This window comes from Leuciscus leuciscus (genome assembly GCF_965113295.1).
Source record: "Leuciscus leuciscus genome assembly, chromosome: 1".
NCBI classification, from domain to species: Eukaryota; Metazoa; Chordata; class Actinopteri; order Cypriniformes; family Leuciscidae; genus Leuciscus; species Leuciscus leuciscus.
In genome coordinates this window covers 54,225,457-54,246,682 of record NC_138725.1, presented here as the reverse complement: position 1 = coordinate 54,246,682, position 21,226 = coordinate 54,225,457, and the positions used below count along the sequence as shown (strand labels likewise).

At 36.8% G+C, this 21,226-nt stretch overlaps 3 protein-coding genes and 1 long non-coding RNA gene across 4 annotated transcripts; 2 read left to right on the top strand and 2 right to left on the bottom strand.

Annotated features, from left to right (window-relative positions):
* Positions 1 to 590: 590 nt before the first annotated feature.
* sult3st1 (sulfotransferase family 3, cytosolic sulfotransferase 1) lies at positions 591 to 1,394 on the bottom strand (the record flags this gene model as incomplete). Its single annotated transcript, XM_082138176.1, is given in 7 exon segments — positions 591 to 712; positions 715 to 793; positions 890 to 932; positions 934 to 970; positions 1,129 to 1,214; positions 1,216 to 1,253; positions 1,344 to 1,394. Coding segments are annotated over 7 exon segments (456 nt in total).
* On the top strand, positions 642 to 9,860 carry LOC309479329 (uncharacterized protein). Its single transcript, XM_082143379.1, has 4 exons — positions 642 to 982; positions 1,952 to 2,017; positions 8,235 to 9,014; positions 9,466 to 9,860. The coding sequence occupies exons 2-4, from the start codon at positions 1,987 to 1,989 to the stop codon at positions 9,558 to 9,560; spliced, it is 906 nt and encodes a 301-aa protein (XP_081999505.1). The 5' UTR covers positions 642 to 982; positions 1,952 to 1,986; the 3' UTR covers positions 9,561 to 9,860.
* Positions 9,726 to 20,693, bottom strand: LOC309478860 (uncharacterized protein). The gene is made up of 6 exons (XM_082142641.1): positions 20,573 to 20,693; positions 12,503 to 12,656; positions 12,069 to 12,394; positions 11,855 to 11,890; positions 11,585 to 11,680; positions 9,726 to 11,491 (listed from the first exon to the last, which is right to left on the bottom strand). Exons 1-6 carry the CDS (start codon positions 20,581 to 20,583, stop codon positions 10,546 to 10,548), a joined length of 1,569 nt encoding a protein of 522 aa, XP_081998767.1. The 5' UTR covers positions 20,584 to 20,693; the 3' UTR covers positions 9,726 to 10,545.
* Positions 19,925 to 20,343, top strand: LOC309479630. Its single transcript, XR_014199337.1, has 2 exons — positions 19,925 to 20,140; positions 20,172 to 20,343. It is a non-coding gene; the product is annotated as an uncharacterized lncRNA (long non-coding RNA).
* Positions 20,694 to 21,226: the final 533 nt, after the last annotated feature.

Below are 21,226 nucleotides of genomic sequence, written 5' to 3'. Positions count from 1 at the left end.
GGGTGCATAGCCAATGGGGCTCTTCAGTGACCCCGATGGTTTGTTTGGAAGGTTTTAGCATTTGGATTACCATTAAATAGTGTTTGATTTCCACTGGGAGAAAAAATTGTAACACTTTACAATAAGGTTCCTTTATTAAACATTAGTTAATGTATTAACTAACATGAACTAACAATGAGAAATACATTTATTACTGTTTTTGTTAATCTTTGTTAATGTTAGTTAATAATAATAAAAATAAAGCTGTTCATTGTTTGTTCATGTTAGTTCACAGTGCATTAACTAATGTTAACAAGATTTTAATAAAGTATTAGTAAATGTTGAAATTAACATTAACAAAGATGAACAAATGTTGTATAAGTGCAGTTCATTATTAGTTAATGTTAACTAATGTAGTTAACTAATGAACCTTATTGTAAAGTGTTACCGTTTCTTGTGAGACTAGTTACAAGTTTTCCATCCTTTCTTTGAAGATCTGGTCACACATCTCCTTTTGTGCCACAGTGAATGTGTTCTTCCCATCTCCAACAGTACCAGCAACCGCAAAACAAATATAACAGAATAAGTGAAGGATACAGCTTGTCTACACATTACACGATTGTGATCTTTGAACATTGACCTTTGTGCATGAATTGGGGCTTAAGTAATAGATCTTGTGGGTTGAATTCATAGTTTGCCTTTGGGTCCTGCTTCATGTTTTTAAGAGTGCCATCTCCACAATATGTGCGATAGGATTATCATCCAGATTTTTTCCCAAGAACATGCCGATTTTCTCCACTGCTGTCCTGAACGTGGAGCCAAATGCATCAGTATCAAAAGAAATCTTAAACAATCTGTATTAAAAAGAGCATTCTGCAAATACTATGAGATATTTTGAGGCTGTGATTACCATGACCATGTCCTCATGTGTCAGGAAAAGGATGTTGTACTGCCCTCTCTCGGATGTGATCAAACCAAGATAAACTGCCAGCTAAAACACAAGGTAAGAATTGATACTTTCTTACACCTTACAGCTACCTTTTGTGTCACATTAGGATCAATGAGGTAGAAGCCTGAACTTTAGGAATAACAAACCAATGTCCAAAAAATAATAATTTTAAACATACTCTGATGTGCTGTTAGTCTAAATGTTTCCTGTTAGATTCTGCTGTTGAAAATCTTCAAAGCTCTTGGGAGTCTCAACTTTGACCCAGATGTGGGAAAAGAGGAAATATTACCACATTGTCTTTTACATTTCTAATCACATATATGATCTGTCATTTAAAAGACACGAGGAGCAATGAAGCTTAGACCAAACAAAAATGTTTCTAACATTTGATTATATAACCAAACATGTGGCTTACACAAATAAAGGAATAGTCAGGTCTGCCTTCACGGTACTCTAACCACGGCATCTTCTCAGGATTGTTGGAAATGTTTTTGTCTGTTGTGTCCACACAAATTAAAGTTATGATGTTCTGTGTCCATATTGTAGGCCTACCTGTAAAAAAAATGGTTCAGTATGTAAACAACCAAATAATTCACACACACATATCTTTATAGTAGCAAATTTAGCAGACCGGTTGTCATGCAAGTTCCTCTAGGAGTTTGTCATGTGCAATAGTAAAAGTTTTATCTATTTTATTTATTAATTTCATAATGCGTTGTCATTAGAAAGGGGAGAACAAAGGGAATTACAAAAGTGGTAATAGAACATATTCTTAGTTCTTAAACAGCATAAATGTTCAATAATAAATGTTCAGTAACAACGGGCTTGGTCTTAGTTTGTACTTTGGATATGACAGTAAAAGAGGTTGTAAACAGCCTGATCAGAACTGACGCAGGATTGCGCTGACAATGTACAGAGAAAACAACATTTAGATAAGAGGACAGATGAAATATGTCACAGTCCAATCGTATTCTGCTGTAACAAACAATCAAGTAATCAGGAAATGATTATTTTCTTTTATAGAGAGCAGCACATTTGACTGAACAGACTGGAAGAGAATGGATGAGATTGAAGTATCACACAGTCATGGTCAGTAAACTCTAGATGTACAAGTTCTTGCATAGTAATGAGTTAAACTATGTTTTTTTGTAAGACTATCCACAGGGGAAAAAACCCATAAATTACCATGCTTTGTTCATTGTAGCTGTTTTTTATTTTTTTATTATTCCTTTTTTTATTACAGTGCATATAATGTCTTAGAAAATAGACTTTAACTGTCACAGATAAAATAGACTATTTAATTTTACTGATCTTACCAATTTGACTACATTTTCTTATGGGATTGTTTAGAGATAATAGTCAATTTAAGACATGTATAGGCTATTTGTCAAATTCAGATGTTGATTTTTCAGTGACAGCTAGCAGTACAGTAACACCATAATAATAGTCAAAAAGATTTGTCTTACTGCTATCAAATTTACCTGACAGCTTTGAAGTCAGTCATGGCAGTGAAATAAGGCCAACGATACATTCATCATGTGTTTGGCCAACAGAGGTAGACCTATAGTATGTGATATTTGTAACACTTAATGAAATAGACCTCTGTTAAACTTCCAAATCGATGTCATGCACCAAATATAAACTTAATGAAGCAATTAGTGTCTTCAGACCTGGTGTGTGCTCATTATACAATATTATTATCGAGGGAGCAATCATTTCAATAGCCAGTCGCAGCTGATATTTATACAGCCTTTTTATTACTGTCTTTATTGCAACTGATTAAAACCAAGCAACACAAAAAGTAATGTAACATACACAGTATGGTAAATGAAACCACTCATATGGGAGGTGGGAGAAGATTATTTATGAGTACTAGGCTATTTCCTAAAATAGCTACAGTGGCTTTAATATTACATTTATTTCAGCTTTCCCCTCATGTAAGTGATACAGTACAGTCAACAAGTCATTATTGTAAAATTAACCCGACAACAAATATGTGGGAATTAAATATTAATTTAACTGTATACTATCTTAAGGCTTTCGTTAATAAAAAAATAGCTAAATCATCCTTGTAACAAGACAAACACTACAACTATATTATAATAATATTAATACTGAAATCCTCTGAGGTCATCAGAATCGATAATAGAGATGCAAGATGGCATCAGTTGGATTTGTATGAATTGAGAGAGCGAGTTTTCAATGTGATGATATGAGAGACATCCAAGTAGCGCCAGTTTCAGTTATACCCAAATGATCATGTTGCCAAGGACAATAGGGATATTAGCAGGGGTGTGAAGTAACGAATTACAAATACTCATGTTACTGTAATTAATGTAAGTAGGTTTTTTTTCAGAAATTGTACTTTTTTTGAGTAGTTAAAAAATTGTGTCATTTTACTTTTACTTGAGTACATTTTAAGTGATGTATAGGTACTTTTACTCCGCAATTCTCCTTCCGTTTGCGGTCGTTAGCCTACTCATTACATGCTTGTTTTAAAGGGGTGACTGATTATGATTTTACTTTTTTAACTTTAGTTAGTGTGTAATATTTCTATTTGAGCATAAACAACATCTGCAAAGTTACAATGCTCAAAGTTCAAAGCAAAGGGAGATATTTGCTTTTAAAGAAATCACTTTTTAAGGACTACAACAAACAGCTGGTTGGGACTACACAACATTCCTCCCAGTTTAGTGACATCATCATGACAAATTTACATAAACCCCGCCCCCAGAACACGATTTATAGATTATCAAGACAGAATATACTAATCACTGACTAGAAGATAACTACACATAAGCTACATAAATTCATCAACTAACCATTCAGAAACGTCCTGTTGCTTCTACATGTTGTCACTTCTTCTTGAGTCTCTCCATCTTTGTCTGACTCCGGTTTGAACATTAAAGGCTAAACGTTTTTGAAATTTTCAGTGCATGTCTGTGTGAATGCAAGCTGTTGAAGCTCCGCCCTCTGTTCGGGAGCAGCAGCTCATTTGCAATTAAAGGAACAGACACGAAACGGTGCGTTTTTGCTCACCCTCAAAAATTGACACTTTTAACATGCTATATAAAAATATCTGTGGGGTATTTTGAGCTAAAACTTCACATACAACGGTAAATATAAAATAAAACACACACCCAAGTACTTTTTCAGCTGTTATTGCTTTCTCTCTATGGTTCTGGGCTGGCCTATCTACAGGGCCTGATATTCGGTGTGAGGTTGGGGGTGTTAACTCCCTCAAGTAACGAGTGCATAATCATGCGGTGAATTCCCGCTCCCAGAATTCCCTCGCGCTCGACATGCAGCCGGATTCTTTTTTTTCTTTTTTTCTTGCAATATTAACAAACAGAACAAGTCAATACATACATACAAGAAATATAAACAATCTTTCAAAAAAAAAAATTATGGTTTAGTATACATTAAAAGAGGAAATGTAAAAGAAATGTAAATCTATTCAACAATAGTCTTAAAAAAAGAAAAAGAGAGAAGAAAAGAAAAAAAAGAAAAAAGAAGAGGGCACAAAAAAAAGAAAAACATATTAAGGGAGAATATTAAACATGGCACAAATTCTGGATGTTTTCATTGCTTTCTTGTTAACAGAAGTTGAAATTGTATTTAAATACATCTTCAAGTCTTCTTTGAAAAAGCTAAAGTGGGGTTTACTTTGAAACTTTCCAATATATAAAAGATGGTTTATACAAAAACTTGCATTAATTAGATTCTTGTCTTTGACATAAAACCCCAAAAGAATGTTTCTATATGATAAAGAAAAGTTACAAAAAACCTACTGGACAATCAGAGCATCAATATTATTCCAGAAAGACTGAGCAAAAGGACATTCCCAAAACAAATGATCAACAGTTTCAGAAGAGGCTTCACTAAAAGAGCAGGAAGTATCAATATCACTTCCAAATTTCTTTAAAAAGTATTTAACTGGATAAAATCTTTGAATAATTTTATAGGATATTTCTTTAACTTTATTTGTTAGAAAGAATTTCTGAGGAAGTGACCAAACATCTGACCATTTAATATCATCAAAAAGGTTATTCCAATAAGAAATGGAGGAAGGAATTGAAGTAACAGGGTCCAAAAATAATGACCTGATTTTATAGTTGGATTTATGCATTGAAAAACAAATAGAACCAACCACAGTGGATTCAGGGCTAGGGGGATCAACAGAAGTCACTGTAGCACTATTATTGTTTCTAAACAGCATACAGATTTCCAAAGAGATGGCCTTGAAAACTATATTAAAACTCTTACTAGATACTGGGAATTGGTATCCTGAAACAAAATCGGAATAATTAAATAAATTACCTTCACTATCAAATAGCTGGTTTACTAGCATCACTCCATTATTGAACCAGTTTTCAAGAAATAAAGATTTCCTCTTATGTAGAATATTACAATTGTTCCAAATAAAAAAATTGTGTGGCGAGAAATTATGCTTGTAAATAAGTCTCCAAGCCATAAGCATCTGCTGATGATAATTGGAAAGTTTGACAGGAAGTTTACTAACTGAATAATTGCACATTAAAAGGAAATGTATACCTCCTAATTGACCGGATTCGGTATGGCGTTAACTTGAACTGCATTTCAGTCAGTGTGTGACTACAGCTAATAAAGTTAATAAACAACGTTTTTTGATTGCATTTACGCCTTCATTTGGCAAGTGCACTTGTGTGTGGGTGTGTGTGTGTTTCTTTTGTAAAAGTTTCCCGGAAATAACTTCCCTATTTAATACACAATTTTTATTACAAATTATATTATCAGCATTACAATGTGAGTAAATGTAGCCGTGTAAAATGAAAGGGATGATACCCCCTTCTAGAACTGTGCATTTACGTTTAAATTGTAAGATATTTAATGGCATGGAATTACAGTGTAATTAGTGTTAACTCACTATCTTAGCCTTTTTCAGTGCATTGGGTGAGGTAAACTGATAACTTCAAAGTGTCATTAGTGATTCTCATTTATGTTTTGGAGAGAAATTTTGGTATTTTTTAATCTCTGTTTAACCCAGTGTTTGATGCTGAACTATCGTGTGAGTTTCTAAAGATTTTTAAATTATTTGCACAGTTATGAACATATTTTATGTGCAACAATAGCATGCTAAGGCTCAGTGGCCTTACACCTCATTTAAATTTTTTTTTTTTTTTTTTAAACAATATGATTTAAATGGTGACAAATGTACTGATTTGATGCATTTTAAAAAGATGGATGATAGATATTCTTCAATCTTTCTGACAAAGAACAAAAGATAATGTGAATTACAGTATGTGCAATGTTTTTATTTTATTTATTTTATTCATTGTAGTGCAGTGTTTATTATAAGGGTGTAGAATCCGCAGCTCAGTATTCACTACTCATGAGTACTTTTAAATTAGCTACTTTTTTACTCTTAGTAGTTTTTTGGACAAGTACTTTTTACTCTACTCACACTACATTTTTTGGAATGTAATGGTACTTTTATTTGAGTATGTTTTTTCAGTACTCTTTCCACCACTGGATATTAGGAAATATCTGACCTTTTAATGAACTGTAATCAAGTATTCTACACTCAAAAGATTTATGTATTTGAATTACATATAAAAAATTCCATCCATTTGGATTGCATCGTTTCAACATAAACAAACTAATAAATTTAATTTGGTGCATATTTGCCAGTCATACATGATTGAAACGGGTGACTGGTCAGATTTCTGTAACAATACTAATAAACTGAATGGGTTCTAAATACACAGTAGCCAGGTTTATATGCATCATCATCCAATTTGTTTAAATTACATACATTTAATTGAACATTGCTTGTTTTCACAGTTAGCCATACTTCTCATACTTTTCATTTGTAAATTAACTTTTTAATTTCAAAATGAACAGATGTATGCTGTTGTAAGGACCACCCACTGGCCCAACGACGGAATCCAATGGTGGGCGAAGGAATAATGCGTGTATGTCTTTTCAGCGCTCCAGTGAAGTTCACTTAATTTATTGGAATTGGAATTTAGTTTCAATATTACTTCAGCTCCACGCTTAATCTGACTCCAATTTCAAATGATAATCAAATTTAGATCGTGTTTCTGATTAGAAAAAATCATGAATATTGATTATGAATTAATTTAGATCTTTGATTATTCTGAGCATCTCATAATTTCAAATATTCGTTCATTAAGGACCCGGTGTCACTTTGAGACGTCACGTCGCGAATGTGCGCTCACGGTAACAAACTAGCCAGTCCTGAAATAGTCAGAGGATACAGTGCAACTATTTTACCCTAAGCGGTCGCTCACTGCTGACTCATAACAAAGGTGTAATTTTTTTAATAGTTGCGAGCTTGCAACGTGCTAAGTCAGTGATAGTCAGAAATCGGTCTCCCTATGATGTGCTCCATGCTCCATTAATAGTGCCTTCGGTTTGATCTATCCTGGACAGAGATTTGCAGAAAACACCAGACTGCACTTTAATCTACTGGAAATAATGATTTCTGAAAAATGCAGAATGAATCAAGATGTAACATTTAGTTGTCAGGTAAAAATGTATCATGCCAATTACACAAGTAAATGATTAAAAGCCAATTCAGAACTCAAAGATGACTCTAAAAGTAAGCAATGCATTCCTGACAGAGACACACAGTGGTGTGTCAGTGTTTTCCAACAGGAAAACACTGAAACAGCACTGTATGGGGGATGATCCTGGTAAAGGGTCCCAAAGACTGCTCTGTCACCCACCCTTAAATACCCAGACCAGAACAAAAGGGTTATATAAACATTGTTTAGAGTTGTTTTAGGTCAATTCATGTACCCCAGGGGGTAACACCTGGTTTCGGGAGATATCTTGAAGAGACATCACCCAGAGAGGAGAACAGGATTCTCTAAGTTCTCAATCTTTCTCATTAAACCAATGACTGTAATGAAATTAAGACCATTTTACCAATCACACTGAGACACTTGAAATGAAAAGGAAAAACAATAGATTCACAAGATACATCATATGTGATATAGACATTCTTAGTGAACTTTTGGTGACTTGACTCGCGAGAAGAGGAAGGGAGGAGGGAGAGGGGGAATGAGTTGAAGTCAAACAAGGAGACAATGAGATAAGTTTGGGCAGGGCAATGTCCTGTGCTCTGTCTTTGCTATCTTCTGTCCAGGGTGCATTTTATGGCTTTATTGCAGGGTGAGTTTTGTCTTAGCAGGAAAATCAGTCCTTACACTGTAAAAAACAAAAACAAATTCTAATAGGCTGTTTTGTTTTGCTCTGACAATACAATTTTTGTCATGTCTATATCTTTTTTTTTCCACAGAAGAAGGGATTAATCTTTCTGACTCTCCCAAACTGAGATTGGTCCTGGTTGGAGTGACAGAAGCTGGGAAAAGTGCTGTCGGTAATGCCATTCTGGGCAAGAAAGCCTTTGATGAGGTTGGGGTAAAGACTCGAGTGAGTTTCCCGTGTCAGGGTCTGGTGAGAGAACAACAGGTGCTTGTTGTTGACACCCCGGGTTGGGAATGGTTCAACGTCAATGGCTCCTCTGCATCAGTATGGACGGTGAAGAAGGAGATAATGAGGAGTATGAGTCTGTGCCAGCCTGGTGCCCATGCCCTGCTGCTGGTGGTACCACTGTCATTCTCGTTCTCCCAGCGTGAGTGCCGTGCCGTGGAGGAGCACGTTGAGCTGTTTGGTCCAGAAGCCTGGAATTGCAGTTTGGTGCTCTTCACAGTCTTAGACAGAAAACAGTTACGTGGTTCCACCCTAAAGGAAGAAGTGAAGTTGAACGTGGAGCTACACAGGCTGGTTGAGAAATGTGGAGGCCGTTTTCATGCTCTGTACAGCAATTCCAAAGAAGGTGAGAACCAGGTGGCTGAACTTCTGGCCAAGATCACGAAAATGATGGCTACCAATGGAGGGACTATGCTCTACAGTGAGAAGGTGTTGGAACATGTCAGAGAAATGGAGATAGAAGAAGAGAGAAGATTGGAGGAAGAGCTAAAGAAGAGGGAAGAGAACATAGAGAAAGTGAGAGAGTCATTGAAGGCAAAGGAGTTAAGAAGGTCGAGAAGGAGAACAGACCAAAAGATATTGGACGGTAAGACAATATTCTTTAAATATTATTAATCTTCTTGATTGTTTAAAAAAAGGAAAACATGTGACGTTATATTTGTGAAAAAGAACTGAACACAAGTTAAATGAGAATAAAAACCTCAAATATGTCTATATTTTATTATTTATACTTTTATATTTTATAATGAAATTTCTTGATAATGAAATTTCTTAGATAATTCATAGTTCAATGCTTTCAAAAAATACAGATAGATAGATCTGTTAACTACTGTGTGCTGCTTGGTTGATTTTGTTTAGATTAGTTCGGAATAATTTTCGTTGGCGAAGCAAAAACAGACAAAGTAACTGAATATTACATAAAATGTGAGCAACAAGTTTATCAAAGTCTCTGATTAACTGCGGCTTCATGACTACAGTCAAATCACGAACAGCAGCACTCTTGCTCGTGTCAAGGATGTTTTTCTTGTTTTCTACAGATAAGGAACAGAAAGCCTCAGCTAGATACAATAAGAACAATGACCTGCCTATCAGTGGCAGAAGTAACTTTCTTCAGAGCTGCAAACAACAATGAATTATGAAAAGGACCTCAGGATAAAACAGTCATATCCACCCCTGCAACTTCCACAACTCACCACCAGAAGCCAGGCCATCATCATTTCTCATGTGTAGTACCTGATCCAGACACTACAGAGTTAACCTGTAACATCCAAAGCAACTTACAAATGAGGAACACAAGCATGCTCAGGCACTTTATTTACATAATTATTGTTAATGATTTACAATATCAAAGCGCAATACATTATTGTAATGTTTTTCATTCAAACATTTCCTTTTTGTGAAAATGCTCTGTCATGGTAACAAAAGAATATATCATGACATTAACAGTTTAAAAGTGTACAGATAGTATGACTTCCGCAATGTTCTGCTCTGCTTTTACCAGTTTTGAGGTTTCAATTTTAAATTTAAAAATAAATTAAAATTTTACAATTGTGTAATGCTAAATTAAACCAAGGGTTTTCTGTGACATTTTAGAAGTGAAACTGTTTGTCATTAAAATTTATTTAAATTTCCTTTAATGTGCAAAAGTTATTGTCTTCTTTTCATTCTTGTCTTTGACAAAATGCTTTGGCCAGAATTACTGTAAAAATGCTAAAAGTGCTACATTAGTTTTCAATCCTCTGATACAATCAGTCGGCATCTTTCAGAATTTCCTTTTATGCTTATACTCATTTTATAATATCACTTGATCTGTCATTGTTTAACTGAAGCACTTGAAACTCTCACACCCTAATAGCAAATAACACGTGTGACGCATAAGACACACACATAAGTGCAATTACCTTTTATAATAAAATATGTGATATTTCACAGTGTAAATCATATGTACACAAAGTTTTCAGCTCAGACTTCCACCAGTATGCAAGGATTTTTAACTCCCAAAACATTAATTTGCCATGTGCTATACATTAACAAACCAGACAGCAGGTCTAACTGTTGGTCTAAATTGATGCTCATCTCAGCTCTTCTCAATCTTGAAACATACTTTTTAAAGCTTTTTAAGGAAGAAAAAGTTGCTCCAACACTTCCTGACTCGTTCTAAACCTCCAAATTCCTATGCATAAGGAATCATGGATCTTCTGCCAGGCCTCCAGTTCAGATTTCCATAGAGCTGCTCTGGAGCGGATGAGCAGAGAGGCCTCGCTCTTGCTCCCTTTGGCCAGACTTATACTGTCTTTGCAAATAAAAATGACATCTAAGCCAATAAAGAGGGCATTTAGAGTGATGAATCCAGCTCTAGCAGACTTTGAGAGAGCTAGTGGTGTCCCTTTTGCCAGCTGGCCAATGTCGGGAAGGTCTGCTGCCAGTTTGGGAATGCTACGAGCACTTTGTGCTTCCTGGAGCCCGACCTTTGTTGCAGTTGCAATCACCTCCTCAGTTTTGAGTACTTTAACAGCTGAAGCTGCATCTACCAGAGCATCAATACCTTTGGCCACTCCTCTTGCACGAGCTATCAACTTTCCTGCTTTAAATATATCCACAACAATGGGTTCCTCTATACGCTCACTACAGGCCTGCTCCAGACAGGCCTGCTCCAGACAGTCTAAAATCTTCCCCACATCATCCATGTATCTCTGAAAAATGTTCTGTGCATTTGTCCGATGGTGACTGTTGACTGTTGCTTCAGTGATGCCTGTGACAAAGCTATTGACCCCACTGGTCACCCCCAGACCGACACCTGTCAGAGTGAGAGCCAATGACACTCCTGCAGTGACAGGGGCAAGAGCAAGACCAACAATGGACAAAACACCCCCTGCTATCCCAACCGAACTTCCAGCCACAGTTGAGATACTGGCCCCCATCTTCATCTTGTCCAGCTGAACTGCATTCTCCTCCAGGTCTGACAGGAACTTCTCCATTCTAGAGCGACACTTACTGAATAAACCAATGAAGTGCAGAGCGTGGTCCTGAAAAATGAAGGTCAGCTTTGTGTTCTGGTCCATCCTAGACATTAATAGAAAAAAATACAGTTTACAACCACATTTCACGATGCACCGGAGTGTGAAGAAAACATCGGATCATAAAAACAGGTCTCACCTTATTTTGCACAACTGCTTCAAATGATCAAGCATTTTTTTCATGGAGTCCTCACTTAAGTTCAAGCTGAACTTCACAGGTTGAGCCTTCTTACATCTGTAAAGAGTTTAAGGAGGATTAACAAAGACTATATTTTAGAGATTGTCATAAAAGCAAATCATCTTTGAATTCAGGTTGAATGATTCCTCTCAGTTTGGCCTATAGGTTATGATGAATAATGAAGATGTTTAAATCTTACCCCAATATTACCCTAATATTTATAATACTTGCCTATAAGCATCTTCAGTCCACAAAACACTCTTGGATCTGTGAGGGGTTGTAAATGTAAACAAAACATTAATTATTGATCTAACTATGGACCTAAACCTTCAATTTAGTTGATTTAGTAAATGCCATTGAGATTATTGTGATAATCTGTGTGTATTAACATGTTTATCAAATTACTATCCTTTTAAATGAACATTGCATGAATGTCAGTACTAACTTTTTCTCCATTCTCTCGCAGATCTTTTCTGTGATACGTATGTATTTGTCTAATTGAAAAGCTAGGACGTCCAAGTTACTGAGTGAAGGAAGGAAGAAGGTTTCTGCATTTCGTTTAAAGTGGATAAGGAGAGGAGAGGCCATTCTGGCAGCTGTGATGACTGATCGCACACTTTCAGGACTCTCAGCCTTTGGCAAGAAGCTCCGTCCAGTGAAGACAAATAGTGAGGTGACTGTGAGCTTCTCCACTGCATCCAGGAAGTTGTCAAGTTTCTCCAAACCCTCAAGTGTGTCCTTCAGGACGGCACCCAGTTCCTTCTCCAGCTCCTGGAGTCTGGAGTCAGCCGTGACCTGAGTTAAACCACTCCACAGGTACTCCCCAAAAGCCTTGGCTTTGTTCTCTGAGCGCTGAACATGGTCAAAGCTAAGACTGACTTGGTCTGCTTGGTCCTTGATGTCTCTCATCTTCTCCAGCTCTGTCTCTCTCTGAAGGGTCCATTTTTTTTTTTTGTCACAGAAGTCCTTAACTGTCTGAATGTAGTTGAGTGTGTCCACTACATACTCAGACAGGAGCTCCTGTATTTGTTCCCTGTGTCAAAACAGAGCAATTTACATAGTAACAATGATATTTCCTATCTGAATAAATATGTGATTAATGCATTTCAAAATATTTTAATCATAACAGTTTAAACTACTTAGTAGGTAATTCTGAGCAGTCAGAGCAGATTTTCAGAGAAATTTTGCCTTCCTGCCATTCAGAAGGGCTATTCTTGGTTGGTGTAGTTCATATTAAGATCTAACCTATAAGTTGTTGACTACAGTTTGTTGTGGTGTGTTTACATTTTTACACTCACTCTAAAAATCGCTGGGTTAAAAACAACTCAATTGGCAAACTGGGTAAATATTGGACAGAACACATGGGTTACACATTTTAACCCAATGTCAGCTCATTTAGACTAAAAGCTGGGTAAATTTTTGACCCATGGTTATTATTTCCATCTTTCTTGTATCAAATGTTAAATATTCATTTAATTTATATAAATTATTTATATATAGGCTAATATATGAATAAAACCTGTCTATTTTGGAAATGAATGGATATTATGGTTCAACAGATACAGACAATATATTGCGTTTGCTAAGTGATATTAAAGAAGAAAAATGCTTTCTGTCTCCTCTGTCGGATTACAGCTTCACCTTCCGTCAAACACCCCCATTATTCAACAATGTAAATATGGCAGTGTCTCCCAATAGCGTCTGGCTGCAGACTTGCACTTGCACTATCAGACTTGCACTCTCTCAGTCACCTGCGCTTCCTCTGCAAGTGACGTCACTTACTATATGTTTAGGCAGTGCCGTCGCAGGCGGGGTGCGAGGCCCTGTGCGAACTTGAAATGCAAGGCCCTGCTCTTTGATGTGGATGCTTAAATCGGTTGCGTTCTCTTGCAGCTGACATGTTGGCCTTCCCTCGCTTTAGCTCCTTTACCCCTTTCCCGTCTTCAGTGAGGACGCATTACGTAATAACATAGCGCAATGAAAAACCCGCTTAAAGGTGAACTAAGTAACTTTTTTACCTCAACCGAACAGCTTCGGAGTCATTGGAATAGTTATATGACTTTTTTCGGGTTGAATGGTGGTCGTCTCGCAACCCCCCAAGCGCCTGTGAGCCGAAAAATCACCCTTGCAACTTTGGGCCGGCGGGCCGCCGCTGATACTCAGCGTCAGGGAGTATCACGTGATATCAGGTCTTGCGATGTAATGAATTGCTTTACGGCAAAAAAATCTGCTAAAATTCTGTCATTATTGCGCTCCCTCACGCTGTTCGAACCCAAATGAAGACGTTTTAAAGAATGTCCCATCTGCTTTGATGTCGTTGATCTACTAGCCTCTGGTATCTGAGAGTCGCCAACGAGTTTTTCGACAGTGTTGTCAAATATCAGGGAATTACCTTTCACAAGCAAAACTGAAAAAAAAATTCTGGTTGTATTGCATTTACTATTTTTATTTTCAGAGAAGAAAGGCCGCAAAATTTAAAAATACTACTGTTATTGTGTCAGGAAATGTAGTTTTAAGAGTTTTTCAGTCGACAATGTAGTTGTTTAAAGCTCATATCTGTGGTTTATTTATAAAGATAGCGCCTATTTAAAAATGTTATCTGACGGTTTTGGAGTTGTGAGATCCAGCGATCACCGGGCGCTCAGCGCTCATGTACCCCGCCGAGAACAGCCTTACCTCGGCTAGTGCTTCTGACGTTCGCCGCTGGATCTGATGTCTTTAGTCTAGTGGTTAAACATGAGAATAATTCGTCTTGTGTATATCTAACGGGCGATCTTTGGTCTCAATAATCTATAATTTGTTCCTTGGCAAATCGTTTTATTTGCTGTATAGGCTACTGTTTGTTTATTTTATTGACTAAACTATTTACTATTAGCCTTCTTCTCACTTTATCTCATATTTACTATTTGCATTGCACTGTAGTTGTATCATATGTATTACCATAAAGGATCTTTGTTATTGCTAAAATCGGGTCAAAGACAGAATATGCTTTTTCCACAATAAGGAATACATGGGTCAAATGTGAAAATTAAATTATATCTCAGTATGGGGGTGTTCACAATTCTTATCCAAGAATAAAAAGCCAAATACATGACAAGCCTGAGCTTTGGCCATTCCTTATTAAAAAAAAAAATATTTTATAAGTCTAACTATCGAGATTTTAAATAACTAGGGATGGAACTTTTTTGTACACCACATACAAACCACTGAAATCGGTTGATAAATGTACATTTTTTGGGGGGGGGTTTTATCCAGAAAAACCGCAGCTCACCTGTTTACTTGCATTTGATTACAGCGCAGTCTTGCCCTCCGCAAAATGGCGGACGCGTTGACGTATCGCAGGCGTCTATGTATATATTATGTCTATGCTGCATAGTAGTGTCAAACATAGATATTATATAGAGACTAGATGCCCTATTGGCCGCTGGGCACTGAGAAATGCGGCCGCCATCTTAAACCGGTCGTATTCCTAGTTTTGTTGCGTGGCAGCAGTGAAGACGCTAGAGCACTGTGGAGTATTTTCCTGTTCTAATCGGCGGACCACCGCAAATAGGGCCCGGGGGATTACTTTTAACATTACTGTACTATTGGTTGTATTTTGTGAATAGAATATTACCAGATAATTGAGAAGGAGCAAGGATCTTTGATATTACTGTACTGAAATCGTAGCCAGCTAACGTTAGCTAGGCAATGTTTACTGCACCAGCCGGTGTTCACCTGACATGGAGAGGTGGGGTAAAGTAATAATTACAAGAGCTTCTCGGTTATTTTAGTCCCGTCCGAATGTGCATCTCAGTAATCATTACGTTTACGGACAATGTCAGTAAAGATTACGGCGACTTTTACCTTCTGTAAAAAGGTCCAGGAAAATTACCTCAGGTAACGTTAACATTAATAGACGTGCGAATAGACCCTCTGTAAATCAAGTAATTTCGTGTTTAAAAGTAGTTTCCTGTGGTTTTTCAAGTATTGAGACGCTTGAAAAGGCATTCAGTTGCGTTCTAGACACTAGGAGAAATCTCCCCCAAGTGTTTTCTCCCTCCCTCAAAGTGTTTTCCACATAGCCTACCATTCAGATCAGAAAGAAGTTCGAAAGCACTTGTAAGAGGCACGAAACTTACTTTTAGCGCAATCCAATCTGAAGTTAATTCATACATTGTTCGACCGGACATAACTGTTTTATAATATAGGTTATTTGTGTTTGCGCACGTGATATCAGGAAGCAATGTAAATGTAAAACACACACGTTTCTTCAACTTATTAAAATATCTTACTTTACTGCAACTATCTGTTTCTGCTTCATTATCATATTTATAGTGTGTGATTTATAAAATACCTTATATCCTACATCACATATTTTGATTTTGGACGTCTGGTCACTTTATATCTTATATCAGAATATTATATTACTGTTAAGCCTACTATGAATATTAAAATACGTCGCTCCATAGCAACAGTTGCCCCCATGACGTGACGGCGCGGCCGCCATTGTGGACTGAAAACTGAAGGAAAATGCCGACAAATAATGGGAGTCAATGGCACTGAACCAACTAAACATAACAAAAACTTAACATAACTTAATTTTTTCTGGCCGTCATATCTAAATATGAAAACAATTTAAAATACATTAATGAGGATGACCGACGTTAAATGACAGAAAATGTTACGTTTATTATGTGTTGGTTATGCATGGCCTAATTACCCTTAGGAAAATAGTATTTTGGGACAAAATATTACTATAGAAGGACTAAGACTAATACTATAGCGGCTCGTATTCCTATACACGGGTTTCTTGTATACAAACAATACCGGATGCGCGCGCATCCAGGAGGCAAAAAACCGCTATCTGTTATGCCGAGTTCTGTCAAAAGAATAAAATAACATTGTAATTAACGTAGATTTCGCATTGTTTGTAATTTTTTGTTGACTCAATAATAAACTGCAATTTCAGAGTTGGATCTGTTTGTTTGTGTTTCATATTAATATAACATTATGTAAAAAGTCCAACTGTTTACGAATCAAAATCCGGACATACTGTGATGCATGTATGAATTATCATGTTAGACAAAGTTAGTAATGTATTAGTCAATGTTAGCAGTGCAGCATCGCCCGAATTTGCTTTTATATAAGTTAACCTTGTTTACGTTACTTTACGACCTGCAACATTTCATGACTGCACACATATAACGTTACTTACTGTAAATCGAAGATTTGACGATGGATTATGTTCTGTCATGAGCACATACTAGAGTTTAACTGCTCAACCAGTTATGAACAGTGGAAAAAAAATACATGTTTATTTTTTCAAACAGCTAGATCGCAAATTTGACATTTAGTATACCAAGTGTGTAGTATACTACAAGAAAACATTCAAATAAATGCTGTTCTTTTGAATTTTCTATTCATCAAAGAATCCTAAATAAAATATGTCACAAAAATAAGAAGCAGCACAACTGTTTTCAACACTGATAATTATCAGAAATGTTTCTTGAGCATCAAATCATCATATTAGAATGATTTGTGAAGGATCATGTGACACTGAAGACTGGAGTAATGATGCTGAAAATTCAGCTTTAATAAATTACACGTTTTCTTTTTGAATGCATTTTAAAATGTATGTTCCAATAATATTTCATAATATTCCTGTTTTACAGAATTTTTGAGCACAAGAGACTGCTTTCAAAAACATAAAAATCTTACCAACCCCAAACTTTTGAACAGTAGTGTATACATGGATTTCGAATAAAATAATTATATATATCAGGCCATACAATTGCTGGCCACTTGTCATCCACAATCCAAAGATCGTCATGTATTGCGTAGGGGTCCGGCAAGATCTCACCATTGCTGAGAGTAAGTTTTTTAATATTATCGCCACGTAGGCTACATGTGTGAAGTCATGAAATGTTGCAGGTCGTAAAGTAACGTAAACAAGGTTAACTTATATAAAAGCAAATTCGGGCTCTATAGATGCTGCACTGCTAACATTGGCTGTTACATTACTAACTTAGTCTAACATGATAATTAGCATTTTGACTTAGCGACAACACCACCACTATGCTACTAGCCTACCCTAAACCCTTTAACGTTACTCTGGTACGAAGGCCGCGGGTCTTTTCTGCCTCCTGGTTGCGTGCGCATGCAGTGATGACGTCGCCGAGAAATCCATGTATAAGATTACTATAATATTTTGTCCCAAAATACTATAAGATTCCTATAGTACTTTTTCGTAAGGGTATGTCCCCCACCGAATCGGCTTCATTAGCCTACCACTTACGGTTTGCAAAGATACAATTAGGCTATAAAATTACTGCAAACCTTTAATCTATCAATATTTATGTTCTATTATGCATTTTCCTTGTTATATGAATAACAGAAATTCATGAAATAATATATAGGCAGACACACAGTAATAAGATATTTATTCAAATGTTGATTTTGAAATCAGTGAACATCACCATGATTTGGAAAAATAAATAAATAAATAAAATTATAAATGAACATTTCTAAAGACAGTTAATCTTTTACATAGAATATCACAAAAATATTAACAACTTGTTTTTTCAACATCTTCAGTGAAAGTGCACACAGTGAACGTTTCAATGGCAAGAATAAAAACAATCTATGAATGTCCTATTACAGGCGGAAAGGTAGGCTACAAAAAAGATGTGCAATCTAGCAAGTGCACACATGAACTATAAACAGTACTAAAATGGAAGTGGTGCCAAGATCTCAGTAATTAATCAGACACCACCATCTATTGTGTGTGCATTTGTGTATGAGACGTTTTTTTTTTTGTATTTTTTTTTCTTTTCGTGAGAGAGGCATTGATTTTGCCATTGACTGGCGCTAACGATTTCAGCCTCTATGATTTCAGCAGCTTTCAGTCCATAATGGCGGACGCGCCTCCGCAGCGCCTTCTACAGACTGTTACCCATAACACAACAGAGTTTCGCCTCTTGGGCTTCTATACTCTTTGGTAGTGTTGCTTTCGTCAACGAAAATTATGACGAAATATTGTCGTCAACGAACCGTTATCACCTGACGAAAACGAGACGAGACGAGACGTAAATGCTGGTCATGTGACGATTACTAAAATACATAATGCAATGCAATATCGTTGACGAATAAAAACGAGACTAAATGTGGTTTACGAAATAAAAACTATGCTAAAATGTCTCTTCATTTTCGTTGACCAAAACGAGACGAGACGAAATGTTATAACGTCACGACGAATGAGAGAGTTGTGCGTGAACCAGCTTATCGGCTTTAAATTCTGGTTTGCGATCTGGTCACCCGATCAGCGAATTTAACAATATTAGCCTACTCCATTAGTTATTCTATTAAAATGTCTCATTGATATTTGGCACATTCATAATCATTACTTTTGCCGGTTCTTGTGACAGCTGTAGGCTATGTTATTGGCAGCGTCACCCGCGGTTACATGAACGCGTCACCGCATCAGCACCAGAACATGGAGATTTTATTTTAGAGAATTATCGCACAACCTATTCGATATTCTATAATTAAATAAACTAATCGAATTTCCAAAAATCGTGACTCATCCCTGCATGGAATCTTCTTTTCCCAAATCTTCACTCACGTCTCACCCATTTTCTAAAAGGATTATAAACGTTTCTTCATTGGTTCGCTTTTAATTAGGCCTATTATATTCGTATTCTTTACTGTGGTAAAGTAGAAAAACGCTGTAGGACAGATAGCCTACATTTGTAGGCTACTTGCATGTCAAATAATTTTTTACACAGTTTGTGCTTGTTAGGCCTATATTAGACATAGGTCATTAGACATTAGTTAAGTTTAGTTGTAAAACGCGTTTCACACGCGCGGGTGATTTTTAGTTTCACTTTCTCTGGCAGCGCAATCTCAAACATAGAACAAAATAAATATATAATTTCTAAATATTTCGCCCTTGTGGAGGATAAAATTCACTCTTCAGACCAATTTACATCAAGTAGAAAACACGAAGATATCATAAAGAGATCGATAGTCTCTTTCCTGCTCGTGTCCCACATCCCTCTCAAAGCGCAGAGTGGTAGCTATATCACGCGTCTTTGTGTGGAAATATAAAACGACTTTTTTTTTTTTTTTTTTTTTTTAAATAACCCCCCAACCACCGCCGATAGTTGGTCCATTACGGCGGTGGTATACAGTATTGTGGCATAGTATCCTGGCTAGTGTCTGTCGCACACGGCTAGAGGCGAATGGCCGGATGATGGGCCTATTTGGGAGAAAGTCCAGGGCTGTTTTTTAGCCCTAGTCCGTCCCTGGTTATTGCTATGGTAAGTACATGTTACACAGTCTGTAGTCTGAGAGTGCAAGTGCAAGTCATGTCATGGTAGCTGATTTTGTTTTGAAACGCGTCGCGGCTATATGTGAAATATGGCCGCGTCAAATCCGGTTTGACAAACCAGCAGTGGGTTTGCTACATAACCCAGCAGGCTGGCTAGTTTGTGAGGAGGAACATAATTTCTACTGTGAGTGAAACTTAACCCAGCGGTTACACAACAATGTGAAAATCACCCAACAGGCAGATCACAGAAGTCTAGGTAAAAAAACAACCTAGCACATTTTAGAGTGCTGCACAACCGTAGGTTATGGGACTCTGTAAGAGCTATAAGAACATTAAATTCCCACACCCAAACAAAACTGATGGAAAGATACAAAATAGCCAACTTGTTTTTCTGCATTCTCGGCTGTTGTTTTGTGATAGACTATCTCATCTGAAGAAAATTGTGTTTGATTCCTAAACTTCCACAAACTAGCCTAATGTTCTTAATTCACGTTGAAAACAGAATTTAAAGTTGCTGTCTTTTTTCTGTTTGATTACATCCTGACATGTCTTTTTATTTTGGACGTAACTTTGTGTAATCATAAATATGGAAAACAAGATGATAAAAAAATAATAAATAATAAATGTAGCCTACCCACCTGGTGCCCATTGTAGCCTATTTCAGAGTAGTCTCTGATGGTAAGCTTTGGTGATGAAACTTGTCAAACTCAAATCTTTTGTTTTTGCTCCGGAGCTTTAAGTTTCGCTTTCTTTTCTCTGCGTTTTCTTTGCTCCGCCCCTCAGCACAGAGGTTCAAGGTTTCAAAAGAATTGTGCGTTAATAACCCGTCAAATGCACATCTCAACAGTAAAGGCCATTGCACACTGAGTCCGATATTTTCGTATGCGTTTTTTCGTGTTCGTCAGCCTTAAAATTCGTCACGCACAGAAACCTTGCACACTGAGTCCGATGCGTATTTATTAAACCTTTGCGGAAAAAAACGCAAAAAATTCAAATTGGATTCGTCAAGCAGTGAGGATCGATTTTGTTGCCCTCTTTCTTCTTAAAAAGAGAAAAAGAAAGAAGAAATATTGGGTCCATCCCAGGGGCGATTTTAGGATTTTCATTTTAGGGGGGCTCAGCCCCCAATGAGGGTATGATGTAAAAAAAAGAAGTTAGTTTATGGTCCAATGCTCATTATTAACTAGTTTCATTCATTCATCCAGGAACATGCATATGGCAGGGTTTTATAATCACTGAGGTACCGAATGCGTGGTATTTAGGGGGGTTCGGGGGCATGCTCCCCCGAGAAA